Genomic DNA, 18,602 nt, shown 5'->3' with positions numbered 1-18,602 from the left:
CATCGATCAGTCACTACTGACTGCTTTCTACGGCCGCGCACTGTTGCGTGCATGTGATAGCTTTTCAGTTATCGATCGGGCACACTCGGCATGCACAGGACCATCATCAATTCAGAGCGGACCAGTAGTGCCCCCCTGCATGCCTAGCTGCACGATACCAGTATGATCCACCTCTAATCTCTTGCATGCAATGCAAATGCCCAATGCAATCCCCTCGATTCTCCTCGCAATAATGAATTGTGAATCATGTTAAAGAGTGAAGTTATATTAGAAAAGAATGAAACACGGTTACATATACTTGATTGATACTCTACTAGTACATACATACATTGTTCAAAAAAAAAAAAACTGAAACGCAGATCAACCTTATTCGTTTTTGCAACCAAACATTTGAACTAGCTTAGCTAGTGTCAGTGTCAATCAACTGGAGCCGACCTTTTTGCCTTTTTTCCTCTCTCTGCTGCTGCTGGGGCCTGGAGGTGGAGGTCACTAAAAATCAATATTCTTTGAGAAAATTCCTTCAATGCCATCAAAAGCTATACTAATTCCTTCATTGCCATTCAAATCTATAAGTTCTCTTTATTGCCATTAATTTATAATTTTTGTTCCCTTTATGCCATTGCCGTTACTTTTTAGTTGACCCATTGTGCACACCGTTAAAACTTTGCAATGGTGGTGTACAGGTGGTGTCTAGCTCCAACCAACGATCGACCGGTGCCAGCGATGGCGAGATGTGCCAGCCCACCTGGACAAAGGACTCCGTCGTCGCATACGCCAGGTTGGAGTCGGACACCGACGACACCTCTCGGGAGCCGACAAACTCGCCGTTCCTCGCCCGGCGAAGCACTGCGCGCTGAAGCTGAACAACAGCGCCACGAACCCTGATCCTCCCCGCCGTCGGCCCCGTCCAGCGCCTACGTGGCGCCGAGCACGCCGAAGTGGAGCCTCGGTGACGACCTCAGCAGGCGGAGCGAGACCTGGGCGTCGGGCCCTGCCGATGCGTCGTACGCGAGGAGGCCGGCCACGGGCGCGGCTAGCGCGTACCGACGCGGCGCGGCGAACGCGACCGTGGAGTTTCCTACGAAGCGCTTGAAGAGGATGGTGAGGCGGCGCGCGAACGGGGCCGGCACGACGCGCGGCGGGATGGTGAATCCCATGGCGTTGACGCCGTCAGCCCAGAGCGCGTTGCTGCGCACGCACAGCGCCCAGGCCCGGACACCGCCCGCGCCGGAGAGGTTGGCCGGGAGGGGCAGGTCGACGAGCTGGCTCGTGTTGGTGGTGGTGTCGCGGAGTAGCTCGGACACGCGGGCGCGGACCGCGGCCTCGACGCTCTTGGCGGGCGAGGAGGAGTCGTGGGAGGCGAACCGGGGCATGCTCTATGCAGTCTTGGAGCCCCGGCCGATGTCGCGCTCGCAGGTGCTCCGCCAGAGCGAGAGCCACGCGGGCCACTGCTGCTTGCCGCCGGGAAGCGGCGAGCACGACGGCGTCGGCGCCGCGTGGCGGTGATACTCCGGCAAGTGGTCCGGGTTGTACCTGCTGGTGATCCGCGAGGACCGGGAGCGGAGGTGGCAAGTGTCCGTCTCCACGATCCGCGGGTTGCGCTCGTAGTTGGAGTCCGTGCTGTCAGACAGCATCCGGCGGTGCACCGGCATCGCCAGCGGCTTCAGCTGCACGTCCCGAGCAAAGATCCTCTCCTGCACGACGAGGGACCATATAAGATCAAAAGCCAGGCTCCGAGGTGCAACTTCATCTACACATACCGGGCGGCGAGGTTCCTGGCCGTCGCGCTGGCGAGCGGCTCCAGGAGGTGCCTGCCAGCCGGCGTTCTCTTCCTCCTTCCTCGGCCGCGGCAACTCCAGCTTGCAGCCCCACCCTAGACCCGCATCCTGCTCGCCCCGCGCAAGCCAGGCCAGCGTAGCCCCGCTAAGCGCACAGCACGCAGCTCCACCGGCCACCTGCCCCGGTCCGGCTAGCCAGAGCTCCTTCGCCCGGCCGAGCACCGCGCCTAGCTCCCCCCTTCGTAGACCGCCCGCGCGCTCGCCAGCGGTGGCGTGGCTGGCTCGTCGTGGACGCCTGCCCTCGCGCTCGGCCGCCAGCGGCGTGTCGCGGACGCCCGCCCTCGTGCTCAGCCAGCGGCGGCGTGGCTGCTTGTCCCGGACGCCCGCCTGCGCGCTCGGGCGGGGGCAGAACGGCTCGCTCAACGCTGTCGCTCTCCCACGTGCTCGCCCGGCGGCAGCGCGGCTGGCTCGACGCGGTCGCCCGCCCGCGTGCACGGCCGACGGCGCACGGCCAGGCCGCCCCACCCATGTTCTTGTCTAGCGTCGGCGCGGCTGGCTCGGCGCGGCTGCCCTCCCGTGCTCGAACTTGCTCGCTCGGCGTCGGAGATGGAGAAGAGAGAAGAGGATGGGGGCAATCTTGCGGCTCCTGTATGGACGCCGAAGCATGGATGGGACAGCAGGCGGCGGCGGCGGCTTCCTGGGAGTGTGTCCACGTGGCTCCAGGGTTCGGGCACAAGTGTGGCCGCGGCTTGGGCCAGTTGGGCCGCTGGCGTATGGTGGCTTGCTGACTCGCGAGGGGGCTGGGACGTCGGAGACGTCGAGAATGGGCGCCAAGTCACGCTGTGACTCGTATGTAACAGCAGTGGCAACGAGAGAACGAAAAATCTAAAACTGATGGCAATGAAGGGAACGTGTAATTTTGAATGGCAACGAAGAGATTGTTATAGTTTTCGATGGCAATGGAGGAATTTTCTCATTTTCTTTTTCCGGCGAGTAGAGTCCGGCGTACAGGTAAAGGCAGAGACGAGGCGGCGGCCGGCCTCCCTACATCAGGGACGACAGGAAACTACTCTAGGAAATGACAGAGCGGGCGGTTGCCGACCGTTGGCCCGTCGCTGCCTGCTGTTCTACGCCATCGCCGTCGCCTCTCGCTCTCCCGTCTCTTCTTCGCTTCGGCCACTCGTTCGTGCGTCGCGTTGCGTTCCATTCCATTCCGTTCCGCCTCAAACTGGCCGAAAAACACTGTTCTGACTGAATTGGTGTGAGAGAAAAATACTTTTCTAACTGAAAAAACAAGTCAAACAAGCTGAATATGGAGTAAGCCGAACGTGCCTCTCAACTGAAGAACGAAAAAGGAGGCCCTGAATTCGAGGCTGCCTGCATGCGTTTCTCTTCTTCCATCGGCATCCACCTCGTGGCGAGCCCGAGCCGGCGCTTACTTGGAGGTGGCGGCGGCAGCAGCTTCAGCTTTGAATTCAATTTGCTTCGGGTACAGTACTAGTACGAATTAAAGTTTTTTCCTTCCTTCCTTCGACGCTTGCTTTTAACCAAATCATGGCGCTTTACATGCATAATATGCATCCCTCTTGGCTCGTCTCTTGTGTTCGAAATGACATCCCGCCGCGACCTTCAACTTCAATCAAATTCTTTAAAATCATTAACTCCAAATCCTTCGTACGACTGACTACCCTGATCAACACAGCACAATCATTGTCCCAAACAAAAAGACGACTAGTACTAGGATGAACATGAGAAATGGACGAGATGCAGGGAGTAATATTAAAAAAAAACTCGGCCTACGGTGGGCAGACAGCCCCCGCAACTTTATGCTTAAGGAAGAAGACCTTCTCACGCAGGCCGAGAAAACTCCCAAACACCGTGTCCCGCCCTTACACAGGGGCCCGTTACCCTGTGAGTGGGCCGGTCCGTTGCCTGTGCTTTGGGAAAGTCGAGACAGACGAGGGGATTTTTTTGGTGGGTACCAGAAATTCTGCCCACAGCGGGCCTTGAACTCCGGTCGGCAGGCAGAAGCCTTAAGCCTCACCTCCTGGCCAGTCGAGCCGAAGCTCGTCTCCCAGGAGTAATATTAAGACTACTTTTCTTTCCAAAAGTTCATTTGAAAACTACAAATTTCGAAAGCCTGTGAGGGAAGGAGTTTTTTTTTGTTGGAACATAATATACCTTTATTATTCTTCATAAGAAGTACAAACGCCATCAGGCGGAGATACGAACCAAACATGTCTCCCTAAATTAGTATAGATACAACTCCTAGCAAGATTATGAGCATCCACATTTGATCGTCTCCCCTCATGGATGAACTCGACAAATCTGAAATCATTCGATCTAGCTCTAATTTCCTAGACAATGTGCCCATAAGAGCCCATACTACCTTCACGTATGCTTGCAACAACTCCAGCATTATCACATGCCACTCTGAAGTCCTGAAGTAGCAAGTCGCTAGCAAGAGCCAGGCCTTCTTTACATTATATCGCCTCCACCGTCTCTGGCTCCAAGCTTCCTTCCATCACTACTGCCGAGGCCCCCAAGAAGCGTCCAGCAAAGTCCTAATAAATGAAGCGAATCATTCTTATAGGTCTGATATTCTGCGAAATTATTATAAATGAACTTTCATATTTTTAATGAACTTCCCTAGCTTCTAGTTTACGGCTTCTCTTTCCACACTTGTTTCTGTACTAATATTAATAGAGAACACAACGTTTGCATGCTGCCAGGAATCATGATAATTTTTATATTTGGAACTACATACCAAAGCACCTTTGAGGCAAATAACCTCTAGATCTGAAAAAGGTTGTTATGTTTCATCAAGTTTATATAAATTAGTATCGTCGTTTATATCTCTACCTAGATTTAGTATCGAATATATTTTATAATTAATCTAATGATACTTATTAAGTATCGTATCGATGTTAATATTTTTATATAAATGTAAAAACACTTAATTTTTTCACTTTTTTTCTAAAAAATAGAATTGTGTCTTTTTATCTGGGGACAGTAAACAATTTCTTTGGTGCCTTGAATTGCCTGGCGAAGTGAGAGCTAGCGCGGCAAAGAAACTGTCCGACCAGGGCAGATTTATTTGTGTGCGTGCTTCAGACAGGCGCCATCATGGCCATCCTCTGCATCGGACAGGGCCCTGAATCATGGCCATGCCATGCGCAACTCAATAAATCCTTGCTCTCGAAGAAATGATGGTGCGTGGGCCGTGGCCGCGGTGTTCCATTGGATTCGGTTTTGAAAAATCGACGTCGTCTACAGGCCACGCATGCCGTGCCGGCTTTCGGTTTCGAGTAAAAATAGCCCAAAGGTGACCCGGATTAGGTCCTCATGCTTCAGGGATTGCATCACTGCTGCCAACTAGCCCTTTGCATCATGGACCCTGTTCGCGTACCTTTAAACCCGACTTTCCGCTTTTTTTTTTCATCCAAAACAGTATTTTCCTCTGACAAATTCCTCCAAACCATCTAAATTCCTTCCATACGACTCAGTTATCTTCCGAAAATACAATAGTCCCTTCGGACCTGTCCATTTCGCGGACTGGGCTGAAGCCCATGGCAGAGCCCAAGTTGGGCCTTTTCCTTTTTATTTGATTTTCTCTTATCTGAATTGAAACAGCGATTTCGCAAAAATCTATACAAAATTGTAGAGAGCTCAAAAAATTCCTAAATACATTCTGTGCGTTTCTCATACATAAATATACACATTAAAAATATACTGCATGCAGTATAATGGCCTTTATGCTCCTTGTGTAAAAATAGAACCTGTATACTATGCTATTCTTAATTTATCCATGCTATTCTATGCGCCCAAAATTAATGATAAATTCAAAGTATGTCTATTCAAACATGCACTAAAGTTTAGATCTGGACTACTATTCAAACGGTTGGAGTAATGGGTAAACTAACAACTGACCGGTTCACAAGCTAGGATGGACTGATAGCTGCTGCTGGTCCATGTATCTAAACAACACAGAGTAAGCTTTAGTCACGTAACTATGACTCACCGTACCCAACCTAATAATAATTAAGTTATGGCGATCAGTTGCCTAATAACAAATAGTCCTAGCTAGAGGCCCTGAAGCTCGATCACACACGACCAGGCGCATCCCGGGAAAATACGAGGCCCAGTTCGAAACAACAAGTGGAGGAGGCCTTTCTGAGACTGAGCTAATTCCTCAATTCTTTGTTTTTTCTTACGCTTTTGATTTCCCGATTCATATTTTCTAATCCGATTTGAAGAAGGCATGGCTTGCAAAGTTGGAACAATTACACTAGATCAATTTGTGTGCAAAGACAATACACAAAAGATTAACTAAATAAAATAGGGGCTGGGCATGGAATTTACCAGGCGGTGATCTCTGTCCGGCCGGCAGCCGTCTGGGACTGCGACCACCAACGGCGAGGCGCAAGGAACAAGTCCAAGACCATAGGGGGGGGACAATTTTTCTACTGTAGCAAGATGGACATGTACGTTATGCATGTCTGGTACAGTATCGCAAATGATCCATCAGTCCCATCACATAAGACGGACTTATGGACCCCCAAAATTGTATGATTTCCTATATAGTAGTGTACGTGTTTATATATCATATTATTACAATTACATATATTCTAATTTATATATCATATTATGTACGTAAATGTTGGCTTAGCATATATGTATTATGTTTCCTTATATATATATATATATATATATATATATATATATATATATATATATATATATATATATATATATATATATATATATAGGGAGAGGCTATTCAGCAGCCGGCTACAAAATAAGTTATTCTGTAGCCACCTCTATTTACCATAATTTTATATACTAATTTACCATAATGTCAATACATATTTATGATAGTTGGGTTACTATAACACATGAGAATATTTACCATAACGTTATAGTAAACCACTTAGTAAGGAGTTACTGTGAATTAACATAGTAATTATCGTAACTCAAAGTGGCTACAGAATAAGTTATTCTATGGCCAGCTACAGAATAGTAGTTATATATATATATATATATATATATATATATATATATATATATATATATATATATATATATATCACATCATACTATAAAAGAGTTTTTTTTTTCAAGGAGCTCTCTCTATATGATAACCGTTCGATCTAGGCGTCGTGCTACGTGAGTCTTCCGTCGTGCGTGATCTTACTTTTTATCTATGACAAGCGTTCGATCTACACGTCATGCTATACGAGCCATTCGTCATCTGTGATCTTACAACGTGTCAGAAGGTTAGGCCTCTCTGTATCCATGCCCTCAACGCCACCGCCGCCATGTCGTCGTCCTCGTGGACGACGCCGTGCCGCGCGGATGATGGACGGCGGTGGGAGTGTGGCCAGATGGTCCTTGGAGAGCGACCAGACCAAGGCCATGCGAGGGCTGAACAACGACCTCCATAGCTTCCAGGCGCGTGCGCAGGGAGACGACCCAGAAGCTCACGCAGGAGGAGCTGGAGATCCAGGTACGTACCGTCCTCTATTAACGCAGACAGCCTTAAATTTGCACATGCAGGAAGAGTTCAGAGCGATGCAGGCCAACAACTCTGCTGCACTGGGAAACGTCCTCCACAACGCCATCGTCGTGGAGTCCCGGTGCTGGTTCATCAGGACCTTCTTCTACTACTTTAGCATCGCCTTCCTACTGCACATGCTCACGAGAGCCAAGTAGAGACGTTCCACATCAGGGCGGCCAGCTCTATGCCTCTATCTTGGTGCGATTCAGACACCATTCACCTAGCGTGCGTGTTCACCTGCTGCGATATGCACGTACATTATTCTTTCCTTCCAGGTCTCTGTGCTACGATAATATATGTTCGTTGGAGTCTGGAGTCATCAAACTCGGAGCTGACGACGACTACACTCAGTTGTTCTGGGTCCCGTCCAATGTGTTGCTGCTCAGATAAGTGTTCCTCGCCGCCGTCGCCCTTCACATCCTGCACTCCATCTTATCTTAACATACAAGTACGGCACTTGCTCTCACTGTCATCGACAAGACGTTGAAACAATATATACATGACATTAAAATAGCCTCTCACCCTGATAAAGTTCTAGAATAGACTATGTTTGATAATATTCGTATTCATCTATGTTAAACATCAGATAGGATAGGTTTCAGGGTGAAACTAAAAATAATTCTATGAGAATTGTGCATCATCCATCAATAATGGCAACCAATTTGAGTTCCTTCTTGAGATTCCAATGCTTTTTTCAATAAGCCAATCCGTCCATCTATCTTTGACCTGATTAGATTATTGGTTTAAGTTTGTAAAATAAAATATTAACAAAACAATTTTTCTGGTCATTTCTTTGATTGGTAATGTTGGATACCATGAGAAGGGGTACCCTAAGCAAGAACCGAAAAAACTGCTTAGACCTCGCAAATATCAAAGCCAAAGGACAGCCACAAGGTCTCGGCCAATTTTCCGATTCGCCCGAGGCCCGCGCCGCAAAGGCCTCGGACGAAAAGCCAACTCTTCGCCCCGCCGAGGCCCCCTCGCCCGAGGCCCTGCCCCGCAAGGCCTCGAACGGGTTACCAGTTCTCCGATTCGCCCGAGGCCCCGCGCATAAGGCCTCGGACGAAGCGCCGATTCTCCGCCTTGCGCGAGGCCGGCTCGGCAGCAACCTCGTCGCCTCCGCCTTAACCAAACTCCTCTGACAAAACGTCACGCATCCAACCACTACCGCAACGCCAGCCTCACGTCGGCGCAGTACAGCAGAGTGGCCGACAGGACGGGAGACAAGACTGGGCAGGGGTTACCGGTCACTGTGCTCAGCACTATGCCCATAACTGATGCCCGTACCGCACTGTGCTGTCAACTCTTGCTCCGAGAACAACGCGGCGTGGGGAGTCACGTCCGGGTCACTGTAGCATCGGAATCAGTGTACAGGACCAACTGCTCCCTCCAAGCCTCGGCAATCCGCTTCAGGGTCTCGGCAGCCTCGGGATTCGCGCCCGCCGAGCCCCCCACGACGGCTCGGCCTCGGCACCAACTGAGCCTCGGCTCTCTACATCGTCAACGCACAGCAACCGGCATGTCGCCCGCCATGCCCTGCGTCAAGCCATCACTGGAGCTCCCACGTCGCATAGGATCGGGTGTGACCGGCGCGTTGCTCCAGCACATCAAGGACAGGGCCGCTCCATCGACCATACCGCTACAGTAGCAAGCTACAGGGCTCGGACACGCCACCTCCTCTTACAGGACGCTGCGTAGCGAACACATGTATCACCCCGGTCCCCCTTCGACTATAAAAGGGAGTGACCAGGGCCATTTCTAGACGATGGGCACACGAACACACAGACCGATAGGGGGTAGACGAGATAGACGAACACACGCTCAACTCTCTGTAACGACCGCTCTTCCTCGTGCCTGAGATCAACATCTCAAGCAACCCACGACCGCTCCCCGCGGAGACCTAGGACTAGCTCCCTCTCTCGCCCTGCTTGTAAACCCCTACTACGAGCACTCCGGTGCAAAGAATACAAGATCGATCTCTCAGACTGGACGTAGGGCATCTATCGCCTGAACCAGTATAAACCTTGTGTCTCTTTGCATCATCATCTGGGATTAGGGGCACGCAGTTCAAATTCACTAGTTGGTTGAGGACCCCCCGGTCCGAAACACCGACAGTTGGCGCGCTAGGTAGGGGTATACTACGTGTTAGATTAATCATCCCAACAGGTTCCGGATGGCAGACCCCGTACGACCACTATGTCTCGGCACAGTGATTTGGTTCGGGAGCCTAGAGTTCATGTCTCTAGGATGTGGGTACGATATGGTGCTCCTCACACCCAGGGCCCCACCAACCGACGACGACGTCACAACCCATAGCCCAGGCGTAGGCGGAGCCTGGGCCACAGCTCTCGTCGCGCTCGCCAGGCACGACGCGAGCAGGACCACCCCCGACACCACGCAAGCTCAGGGCAACGCACCGCGCTCCGCCGGCATCCTATGCCCGGACGTTGGTACAGAGTCCCTGGTTGGGGACCTGTCTAACTTAAGCCTGGGCAAGGGAAAGACACCGGTGGCGCACAACGACGCCCCCGTCATCAAGCTCTGTCCCACCACCCTCTGAGGGGTCAGCTTCGGCGGAGCAGAGCCCGGCGATGCACCATCCCCGTACCCCTTCGGGTTGATCAATGCCACCGCCGCCTTCGCTTCCGCCTATGCTTCCGCACACGCGAAGCCCTCAGGACGCCACCAACATTTTGCCTATGACTTCGTCACCACAAACTTTGACACACGCCCACGCTGACTCCTCAGAGGAGGACGAGGCGTGGACTAGAGCAGACTTCTCCGGGCTTCGCGACCCTGAAGCCATGCGGCGCTTCCTGGCCGCGAGCGACTATTGCTTCGGCTACTCCGACTCTGACGACAAAGGTACTTATGATCCCACTCGTGAGTGCTTCCACATCGGGCTCGGGATGCTGAGAGCGGGCGATGAGGACGAGGGGGTAGGCAATCGCTCCCCGCCCAGCGAAAGGGCGGGTGACGCCACACCTCCGCATCTCGAGGCCCCGGCAGCGCGAAACGAGAACCCGCTCACCGGGAACTTCGACGTCCAGACCTAGAGCAGCTCCGCGAGCTTCAGGCCAAGGTTGAACAAGACCGGCTCCTTCTGCAACATCTCTGAGATACTCTCGAGCGGGAGCAGCAAGGGCGCGGTGAGGGCGGAGGAGCCCGATGGAGGGCTCATGACATCCACCACCGCATCAACAACGACGAGGGGGGTGAGCAACCCCCAATCTTCAATCGCGCAAGCCAGAACGTTGCGGCAGCAGCGATGCTAGTCTGGGCAATGTCCGAGCCCTCTACCACGGAGGGACGACAGGTCCACGGAGAGCTCCAAGACCTCCTCGAGACTGCCATGGTACAGCAGGCCGAAAGCTCTGCCTCTCGACGGCACGGAGGCGCCTCGAAACAACCCACGGCACCACCTCGGTAGGATAGAGGGGCCTCGGTCTGTCCCGAGCCCGCTCGGGCGCCGACAGCCAACAGGGCCCCCTCGGTGCACGACCGACTCGGCGACCGACGCGAGGCACAAGGCGACCACGAAGTGGTCGGTAGGCGACGACGCCACGACGACGATGGGCCCGCCCGGGGCTACCATCCGCACCGAGGCGATCGCTATGACAGTGAGGAGGACCATAGTCCTTCTCCTGAGCCACCTGGCCCTCGGGTCTTCAGTAGAGCCATCCACAACACTCACTTCCCAGCCCGGTTTCGACAACCAGCCAACCACATGAAGTACAGCGGCGAGACCAACCCTGATCTATGGTTGGCCGATTATCGCCTGGCTTTTTAGCAAGGTGGCACGGACAACAACCTACTCATCATCCACAGCCTCCCCTTGTTCCTATCAGACTCAGTGCGAGCCTGGATCGAACACCTTCCTCCCTCGTAGATTCACGACTAGCGCGACTTGGTGAGGGTCTTCGTCGGGAATTTCCAGGGCACATACGTGCGCCCTGGGAACTCCTAGGACCTCAAGAGTTGTCGCCAGAAGCCAGACAAGTCTCTCCGAGACTTCATTCGGCGCTTCTCCAAGCAAGTGCATCGAGTTGCCCCACGTCGGCGACTCAGAAATTGTCCAAGCATTCCTCTTCGGCACCTCCTGCCGAGACCTGGTCTGAGAGCTAGGCCGGAATGTACCGACCACTGGCGGCCGTACTCCTCGACATCTCCACCAACTTTGCCTCAGGTGAAGAGGCTGTCGGGGCCATCTTCCCCGACAACTACTGCCAAGGGAAAGCAGAGGGATGAGACCCCCAAGGCCTCAGCCCCCCGCATCCCTAAGAGAAAGAAAAAGGGTCGCCAAGGGAAGCAGGAGGTCCTCGAAGCTGGCCTAATCGCCGCAGCACGATCGCAAGAATCCCCGAGGCCCCCTAAGAGGCCCCGGGCTCTTCGACGACATGCTTAAGAAGCCCTGTCCCTTACCATCAGGGCCTCGGTGAAGCACGCCCTCGAGGAGTGCACCATGCTCAGCGTTACTACGCTAGGCTCGGGCTCCCAACGACGACGACACCAGAAGAAGGGCGTAGGCGATAGGGACGGCGACAAGGATGACTGGGTTCCTCAAGGTACACAACGCCTTCATGATCTTTGGTGGGCCCTCATGTAGTGCCTCACGGTGCGTCAGCGAAAAGAGGGAACGCTGGGAGGTCTTCTCGGTTAAGGTGGCCACTCCCTGGTACCCTCGAATGGTCCTCGGGAGGTGATCACCTTTGATCAGGATGACCACCCCGATTATGTCCCAAACCCCGGGCAAGTACCCACTCGTCGTCGACCCGATCATCGGCAACACCTGGCTCACCAAGGTGCTTATGGACAGAGGCAGCGGCCTCAACGTCCTCTATGTCAACACCCTGGAGCTCCTATAGCTCGACCAGTCATGGCTCCGAGGCAGGTGCCGCGCCCTTCACATGCGTCGTGCCGGGGAAGCGCACATGACCCCTCGGGCGCATCGACTTGCCCATCTGCTTGGTACTCCCTCCTAACTACCGCAAGGAGTCCTCACCTTCGAGGTGGTTGGGTTCAAGGGGGCCTATCATCCCATCTTGGGGCGCCCGTTCTATGCCAAGTTCATGGTGGTCCCCAAGTTACACCTACCTCAAGCTCAAGATGCTGGGCCCCAACGGTGTCATCACCGTCAAGTCCATAGTACGAGCATGCATACGACTGCGACGTCGAATGCATCAGTACGCCGAGGCTCTTATGGAGGCCTGAGACCCTCATCGTCAACATCGACCAGCTTGGTAGCAGAGGCACCCGACGCCAAGCGTCGTGCCGGGACTTTCGAGCCCGTAGAGGCCGTCAAGCTCGTCCTCAATCGACCCCGCTTGCCCCTAATGGCCGAGCACTGAAGGTCAGCGCCACCCTCGACAGCAAATAGGAAGTCCGTGCTCGTCGACTTTCTCCAGCGCAAACGTCGATATGTTCGCATGGAGTCCCTCGGACATGCCAGGCATACCGAGGGAGGTCGCCGAGCACGCCTTAGACTATCCAGGCTGGCTCCAGGCCGGTGAGGCAGCGCCTGCGCTGATTTGACGAGGAGAAGCGTAGGGCCATCGGCGAAGGAGCTACAAAGCTTTTGGCAGGCCGGATTCATCAAGGAAGTGTTCCATCCAGAGTGGTTAGCTAATCCTGTATTAGTTAAGAAGAAAAGTAGGCAAGTGGAGGATGTGCGTAGACTACACCGATTTGAATAAAGCATGTCCAAAGGTTCCATTTCCACTTACCTCGAATCGATCAAATCGTCGACTCCACTCTGGGATGCGAAACCCTATCCTTCCTTGATGCGTATTCCGGTTACCATCAAATCAAGATGAAAAGAGTCCGACCAGCTGCGACTTCTTTCATCACTCCATTTGGCATGTACTGCTATGTGACCATGCCGTTTGGCCTCAGGAACGCAGGGGCCACATACCAGCGGTGCATGACCCAGGTCTTTGGTGAACACATTGGGTGAACCATCGAGGCCTACGTGGATGACATCGTGGTCAAGTCCAAGAAGGCCAGCGATCTCAGTCGGTGACTTGGAAATAGCCTTCAAATGCCTAGAGAGAAGGGCATCAAGCTCAACCCCGAGAAGTGTGTCTTCGGGGTCCCCCGAGGCATGCTCTTGGGATTCATAGTCTCAGAGCACGGCATCGAGGCCAACCCAGAGAAAGTCTCAGGCCGTGACCAACATGGGTCCAATCTGAGACCTCAAAGGAGTGCAGAGGGTCATGGGATGCCTTGCGGCCCTGAGCCGCTTCATCTCGGCCTTGGCGAAAAAGGCTTGCCTCTGTACCACCTCTTGAGAAAGTCCGAGCGCTTTTCTTGGACCCCCGAGGCCGAAGAAGCCCTCATCAAGCTCAAGGCACTGCTCACCAGTCCTCCCGTCCTAGTACCGCCAACCAAGGGCGAGGCCCTCTTACTCTACGTCACCGCAACACCCCAAGTGGTCAGCGCGGTCGTAGTAGTCGAGAGGCAGGAAGAGGGGCATGCCCTACCCATCCAACAACCTATCTACTTCATCAGTGAGGTGCTTTCCGAGACTAAGACACGCTACCCCCACATCCAGAAGCTGGTTTACACCATTGTCTTGGCTCGGCGCAAGCTGCGTCACTACTTTGAGTCCCACCCGGTGACCGTGGTGTCATCTTTCCCCTTGGGAGAGATAATCCAAAACCGGGAGGCCTTGGGTAGAATTGCCAAGTGGGCCATCGAACTCATGGGGCAAGCCCTGTTTTTTGTGCCTCAGAAAGCAATTAAATCCCAGGTCTTGGCCGACTTCATGGCTGAATGGACCGACACCCAACTGCCACCTGCTCAAATCTAGGCAGAATGCTAGACCATGTACTTTGAAGGGACTCTGATGAAGATCAGGGCAGGTGCGGGTCTGCTCTTTGTCTCACCCCTCGAGTGCACATGCGCTACATGATCCGGCTTCACTTCGTCGCCTCCAACAACGTGGCTGAGTACGAGGCCCTTGTCAACGGCCTGCAGGTCGCCATCAAACTCGGAGTATGGCGTCTCGACGTACGTGGCGATTCATAGCTCGTCGTCGATCAAGTGATGAAGGAATCAAACTGTCATGACCCCAAGATGGAGGCGTACTACAAATTGGTGCGTTGCCTAGAGGACAAGTTCGACGGTCTCGAACTCAACCACATTACATGAAGATACAACGAGGCCGTGGATGAACTAACAAAGATGGCGTCGGCACGGGCCCTGGTCCCCCCAAACATCTTCGCCAGAGACCTCCTCAAGCCTTCCATCGACTACGCCTCGGCGGCGGAAGAGGGCCCACCGGTTGAGCCCACCACAGGGCCTGAGGCCCCCTCTGTCACCAAGACCCCTGCTACCGAGCCCGAAGTCTTGGAAATCAACATGGAGCCTCCTGAGGCTGACCAGGGTATGGACTGGCGAGTCCTGTTCCTTGATTGCCTCGTTCAAGGAGAGCTTCCTATAGATAGGACCAAAGCCCGACAGCTTGCATAGTGATCCAAAACTTACGTCCTCTGCAACGGCGAGTTGTACAGGTGAAGCCCATCTAGCGTTCTCCAACGGTGCATCACCACCGAGGCAGGCCAAGCCCTACTTTGGGACTTGCACACAGGAGCCTGTGGGCACCACGCAGCGCCTTAGACACTCGTCGGAAATGCCTTCCGCCAAGGGTTCTACTGGCCAACAGTGGTTGCCGACGCCACCAAGCTAGTACGCTCCTACGAGGGATGCCAGTACTATGCGAGGTAGACGCACCTCCCAGCTCAAGCCCTCCAAACCATCCCCGTTACATGGCCATTCGCCGTGTGGGGGCTAGACATGGTTGGGCCTCTATAGAAGGCCCCTGGGGGCTATACCCATTTGCTCATAGCCATCGACAAGTTCTCCAAGTGGATCGAGGCTCGTCCGATCACTCGAATCAAATCCGAGCAAGCGGTGCTGTTCTTCACTGATATCATCCATAGGTTCGGAGTCCCAGATACCATTATCACCGACAATGGGACACAATTCACCGGCCATAAGTTCCTGACGTTCTGCGATGACCACCACATCCATGTGGTTTGGTCGGCCGTAGGACACCCTAGGACAAACGACCAAGTAGAACGTGCCAACGGCATGATCCTATAGGGCCTCAAGCCAAGAATATACAATCGGTTGAAGAAATTTGGCAAAAAATGGCTTGCCGAACTCCCATCAGTCATCTGGAGCCTAAGGAACACTCTGAGCTGAGCCATGAGGTTCACGCCATTCTTCCTGGTCTATGGAGCCAAGGCCATCCTCCCCACTGACTTGGAGTATGGTTCCCCAAGGCTACAGGCCTACAACGAGCAAAGCAACCGTACTACCCATGAGGACGCCCTTAACCAACTAGAGGAAGCCCGAGATGTAGCGCTGCTACGTTCAACCAAGTACCAGCAAGCACTATGACGATATCAAGCCCGACGCATTCGGAGCCGAGACCTGAAGGTGGGCGACCTGGTGCTAAGGCTGAGGCAAAGCAACAAGGGCCGCCACAAGCTGACCCCGTCATGGGAAGGGCCATACATCGTCGCCCAAGTGCTGAAGCCCGGAACCTACAAGCTAGCCAACGAGAAGGGCGAAATCCTCACCAACGCTTGGAACATAGAACAGCTACGTCGTTTCTACCCTTAAATTTCCAAGCATTGTATACTTTGTTTCTCGAAATACATTAAAGAAGTGTTCTTTAGTTGTTCTAATTTTTCAAGAAACCCCCCATCAATGGGACTCTATCGCGTACTACGACAAATCAATTGCAAAAACCTAAGGACCAAAAGTTTGCCTCGAAGGCAAGAGGCCGGCCGAGCTGCGAGACAGCCTACGCCTCCGGGCTACGGCAACTCCCTCACCACCTTTCGCTCGAAGGGTAGCTCAGGCTCTGAGGGAGTTTTTTGCAAAGGACTTGTCTAAAAAACGGGACAGAGGGCAAAGGCTTTAGGATAACGCTTCAAGGGAGACTCGGCTCTACCTCTGCAGAACTGAGCCTCCCTCGGGGGCTAGAAGGGGAGAACCCCCCTAAGTCCCTAGACACCATTTTTAATCAGTTTTTGAATAAATTTCTATGCCAAACTCTCTAGCGTGCTCTACAATCGATTGTAAAAACCTAAGGACCGAAAGTCTGTCTCAGGGCCAAAAGGCTGGCCGAGCCACGAGAACGGCCTACGCCTCTAGGCTACGGCAACTCCCTCACCACCTTTTACCCGAGGGGCAGCTTAGGCTCCGAGGAAGTTTTCTGCAAATGATATGATCAGAGGCAAGGCAGAGGCAGAGGCTCGGAAATACAATAAAACGATTAAAAAGCGTATATACATAAGCACTTATAAAGGCCTCGACGGCCACAAACATCATGGTACAATAATAATCCTAATCTTTTACATGGCCCTCTTGGCCTAGGTCAAGGCTCAGGGTCTCTTGCGTCGGCGGGCGGCAAGGGAGGAATCACCTCCTCTTCGAACAAACTGGCCAGCGCCGTGCCAGGGACCTTAGCCGCCTCCTCCAGCTTCATGAGCTCCTCCTCGGCCTCCTCGGCATCCTCAGCCAAGACATAACTGTCACTGACGGCCTCGAGGTCGACACCAGCGTAGTGCGAGGAGACAACGGCCAGGGCACGCTTGACGCCCGTATGCAACGCCCCCCGGAGTCGCTGGCACGCTTGGCCGCTCAACGCAGACAGGCGGCTCCTAAGGGAGCTACCCGACTCGACCCCTTCTACTTCCAGGGCCTCACAGATGGTATGGGCGGCGCTCTGCAGCGAGCTGTGCTCCTCGATCTCGGCCTCGAGCACCGCCTGCACTGCGATAGAGGCCTCGATCACCCGGGAGACCTCTTTCTCCAACCCTGCGTCAAAACAAGCAGGATGGGGTTAAGCATCAAAGAAAATAAGCCAAACAAGGGCGAGAGGCCTATGGGACTCACCCTTGGCTTTCTCTTCCCAGTGCTGGACCTCGACCTGAGAGGCCTCAGCTTTCTCCTTCCAGCACTAGATCTCGACCCGAGAGGCCTCGGCTGCCCTAGAAGCCTCCTTCTCCAGCTCTGCATCACGTCAGGGAGTTAGGGGTCGAACGCAAGAAAAACAAATAAAACAAGGGGAATAGGACTCACCCTCGGCCTTTTTCTTCCATTTTAAGGCCTCGACCCGGGAGGCCTCGGCCACCTTAAGGGCCTCTGCCTGGGCACCTTTTGTCAGTAGATGCGCGCTCTGCTTCGCACCCAGCTGCCCAGCAATGGCCTTGGCGTTGGCCGTCGCTTCTGCAGCCCGGGACCTGAAGGTGTCCCGATCGCTGGCCACCCGAGTCAGCTCCTCCTCCAACTCCTTGACCCGCGCTGCCAAAGGGGCAGCCTGCTCCTGAGCCGTGGCCGCCTCGGCCTTCATATTAGCACAGCGAAGGCGGAGGTCCTCTGCCTCCGCGCTCCACGCCGACAGAAGCTCATTGGCATGGGCGAGCAGCTCCCTCTGCCGCTAGAGCTGATCCCAGACGTCGCTCTCCCACCGAAGGAACAACAACTTCCTGAGGGACTAGGCCTCGAGCTCCTGGATAGGCAAAATAGGAGTTGAGTGCTGCAAGAAAACTCAAAGAAAGACGACACCGCACAAGAAAAGATGGTGCGTACTTGGGCGACCCTGGGCAGATCGTCAGCCATGATGGACAGCACTGTCCACAGCGACCGCTCCGCCAGATGGCGGTATTCCTCGAAGGTGTCCCAACGCCCCCCCTCGGCCATGTCCTCAAGGGCGAATAGGGGCTCCCCCTTAGGGTCGTCCCAGCTCCACCATAAGACACACGGGTGATCCCACCTGTGGGGCTTGGGTTGCACCCGCATGAGGGCTAAGCTTCCCTCACCCAAGGTCAGAGCCGACTGCTCCACGGTGCTGGCCACCCCGACATTGGCCACCTCCTTCCCCTGGGAAGTATCATCGGAGGAGATCGAGTGGACCTCCACTTCCCGGGCGCTCTCCTGCAATGGCGGCGAGCCTTGGACCGGCGGCGGTATGGAGGCCTGCCCCGCCTCTGTCTCCACTTTCTGGGCCGCTGGCTTAGCTGCGCTCACGCTGACCCCCGCCAGCACGGCCTCGGTGGTCTCGGGGGCTCCGGTCCCTGCCACTTTGGCCCTGATGGTCCCGGGCACCTCGGCCTCCATCGCCTCGGCCTCGGAAGTCTAGGGGGTCTCGGCCTTGCCCTCGGTGGCCTCGACAACTGGGGGTGCCTTGGCCCCATCTGATTCATGGGCCTTGGCCTCACGGGGCGTAGGCTTCTCCTCCTTGCTTGCTCCAT

At 54.2% G+C, this 18,602-nt stretch overlaps 2 protein-coding genes across 2 annotated transcripts; both read right to left on the bottom strand.

Annotated features, from left to right (window-relative positions):
- Positions 1-914: 914 nt before the first annotated feature.
- On the bottom strand, positions 915-1,373 carry LOC136516154 (uncharacterized). The gene has a single exon (XM_066509530.1). It carries the CDS (start codon positions 1,371-1,373, stop codon positions 915-917), a length of 459 nt encoding a protein of 152 aa, XP_066365627.1.
- Positions 1,374-16,723: 15,350 nt separating this feature from the next.
- Positions 16,724-17,701, bottom strand: LOC136516153 (uncharacterized). The gene is made up of 2 exons (XM_066509529.1): positions 17,431-17,701; positions 16,724-17,166 (listed from the first exon to the last, which is right to left on the bottom strand). Exons 1-2 carry the CDS (start codon positions 17,699-17,701, stop codon positions 16,724-16,726), a joined length of 714 nt encoding a protein of 237 aa, XP_066365626.1.
- Between the last annotated feature and the right edge of the window lie 901 nt (positions 17,702-18,602).

Source organism: Miscanthus floridulus, chromosome 17 (genome assembly GCF_019320115.1).
Source record: "Miscanthus floridulus cultivar M001 chromosome 17, ASM1932011v1, whole genome shotgun sequence".
NCBI lineage: Eukaryota > Viridiplantae > Streptophyta > Magnoliopsida > Poales > Poaceae > Miscanthus > Miscanthus floridulus.
This window is presented reverse-complemented; position numbering and strand designations above follow the sequence as displayed.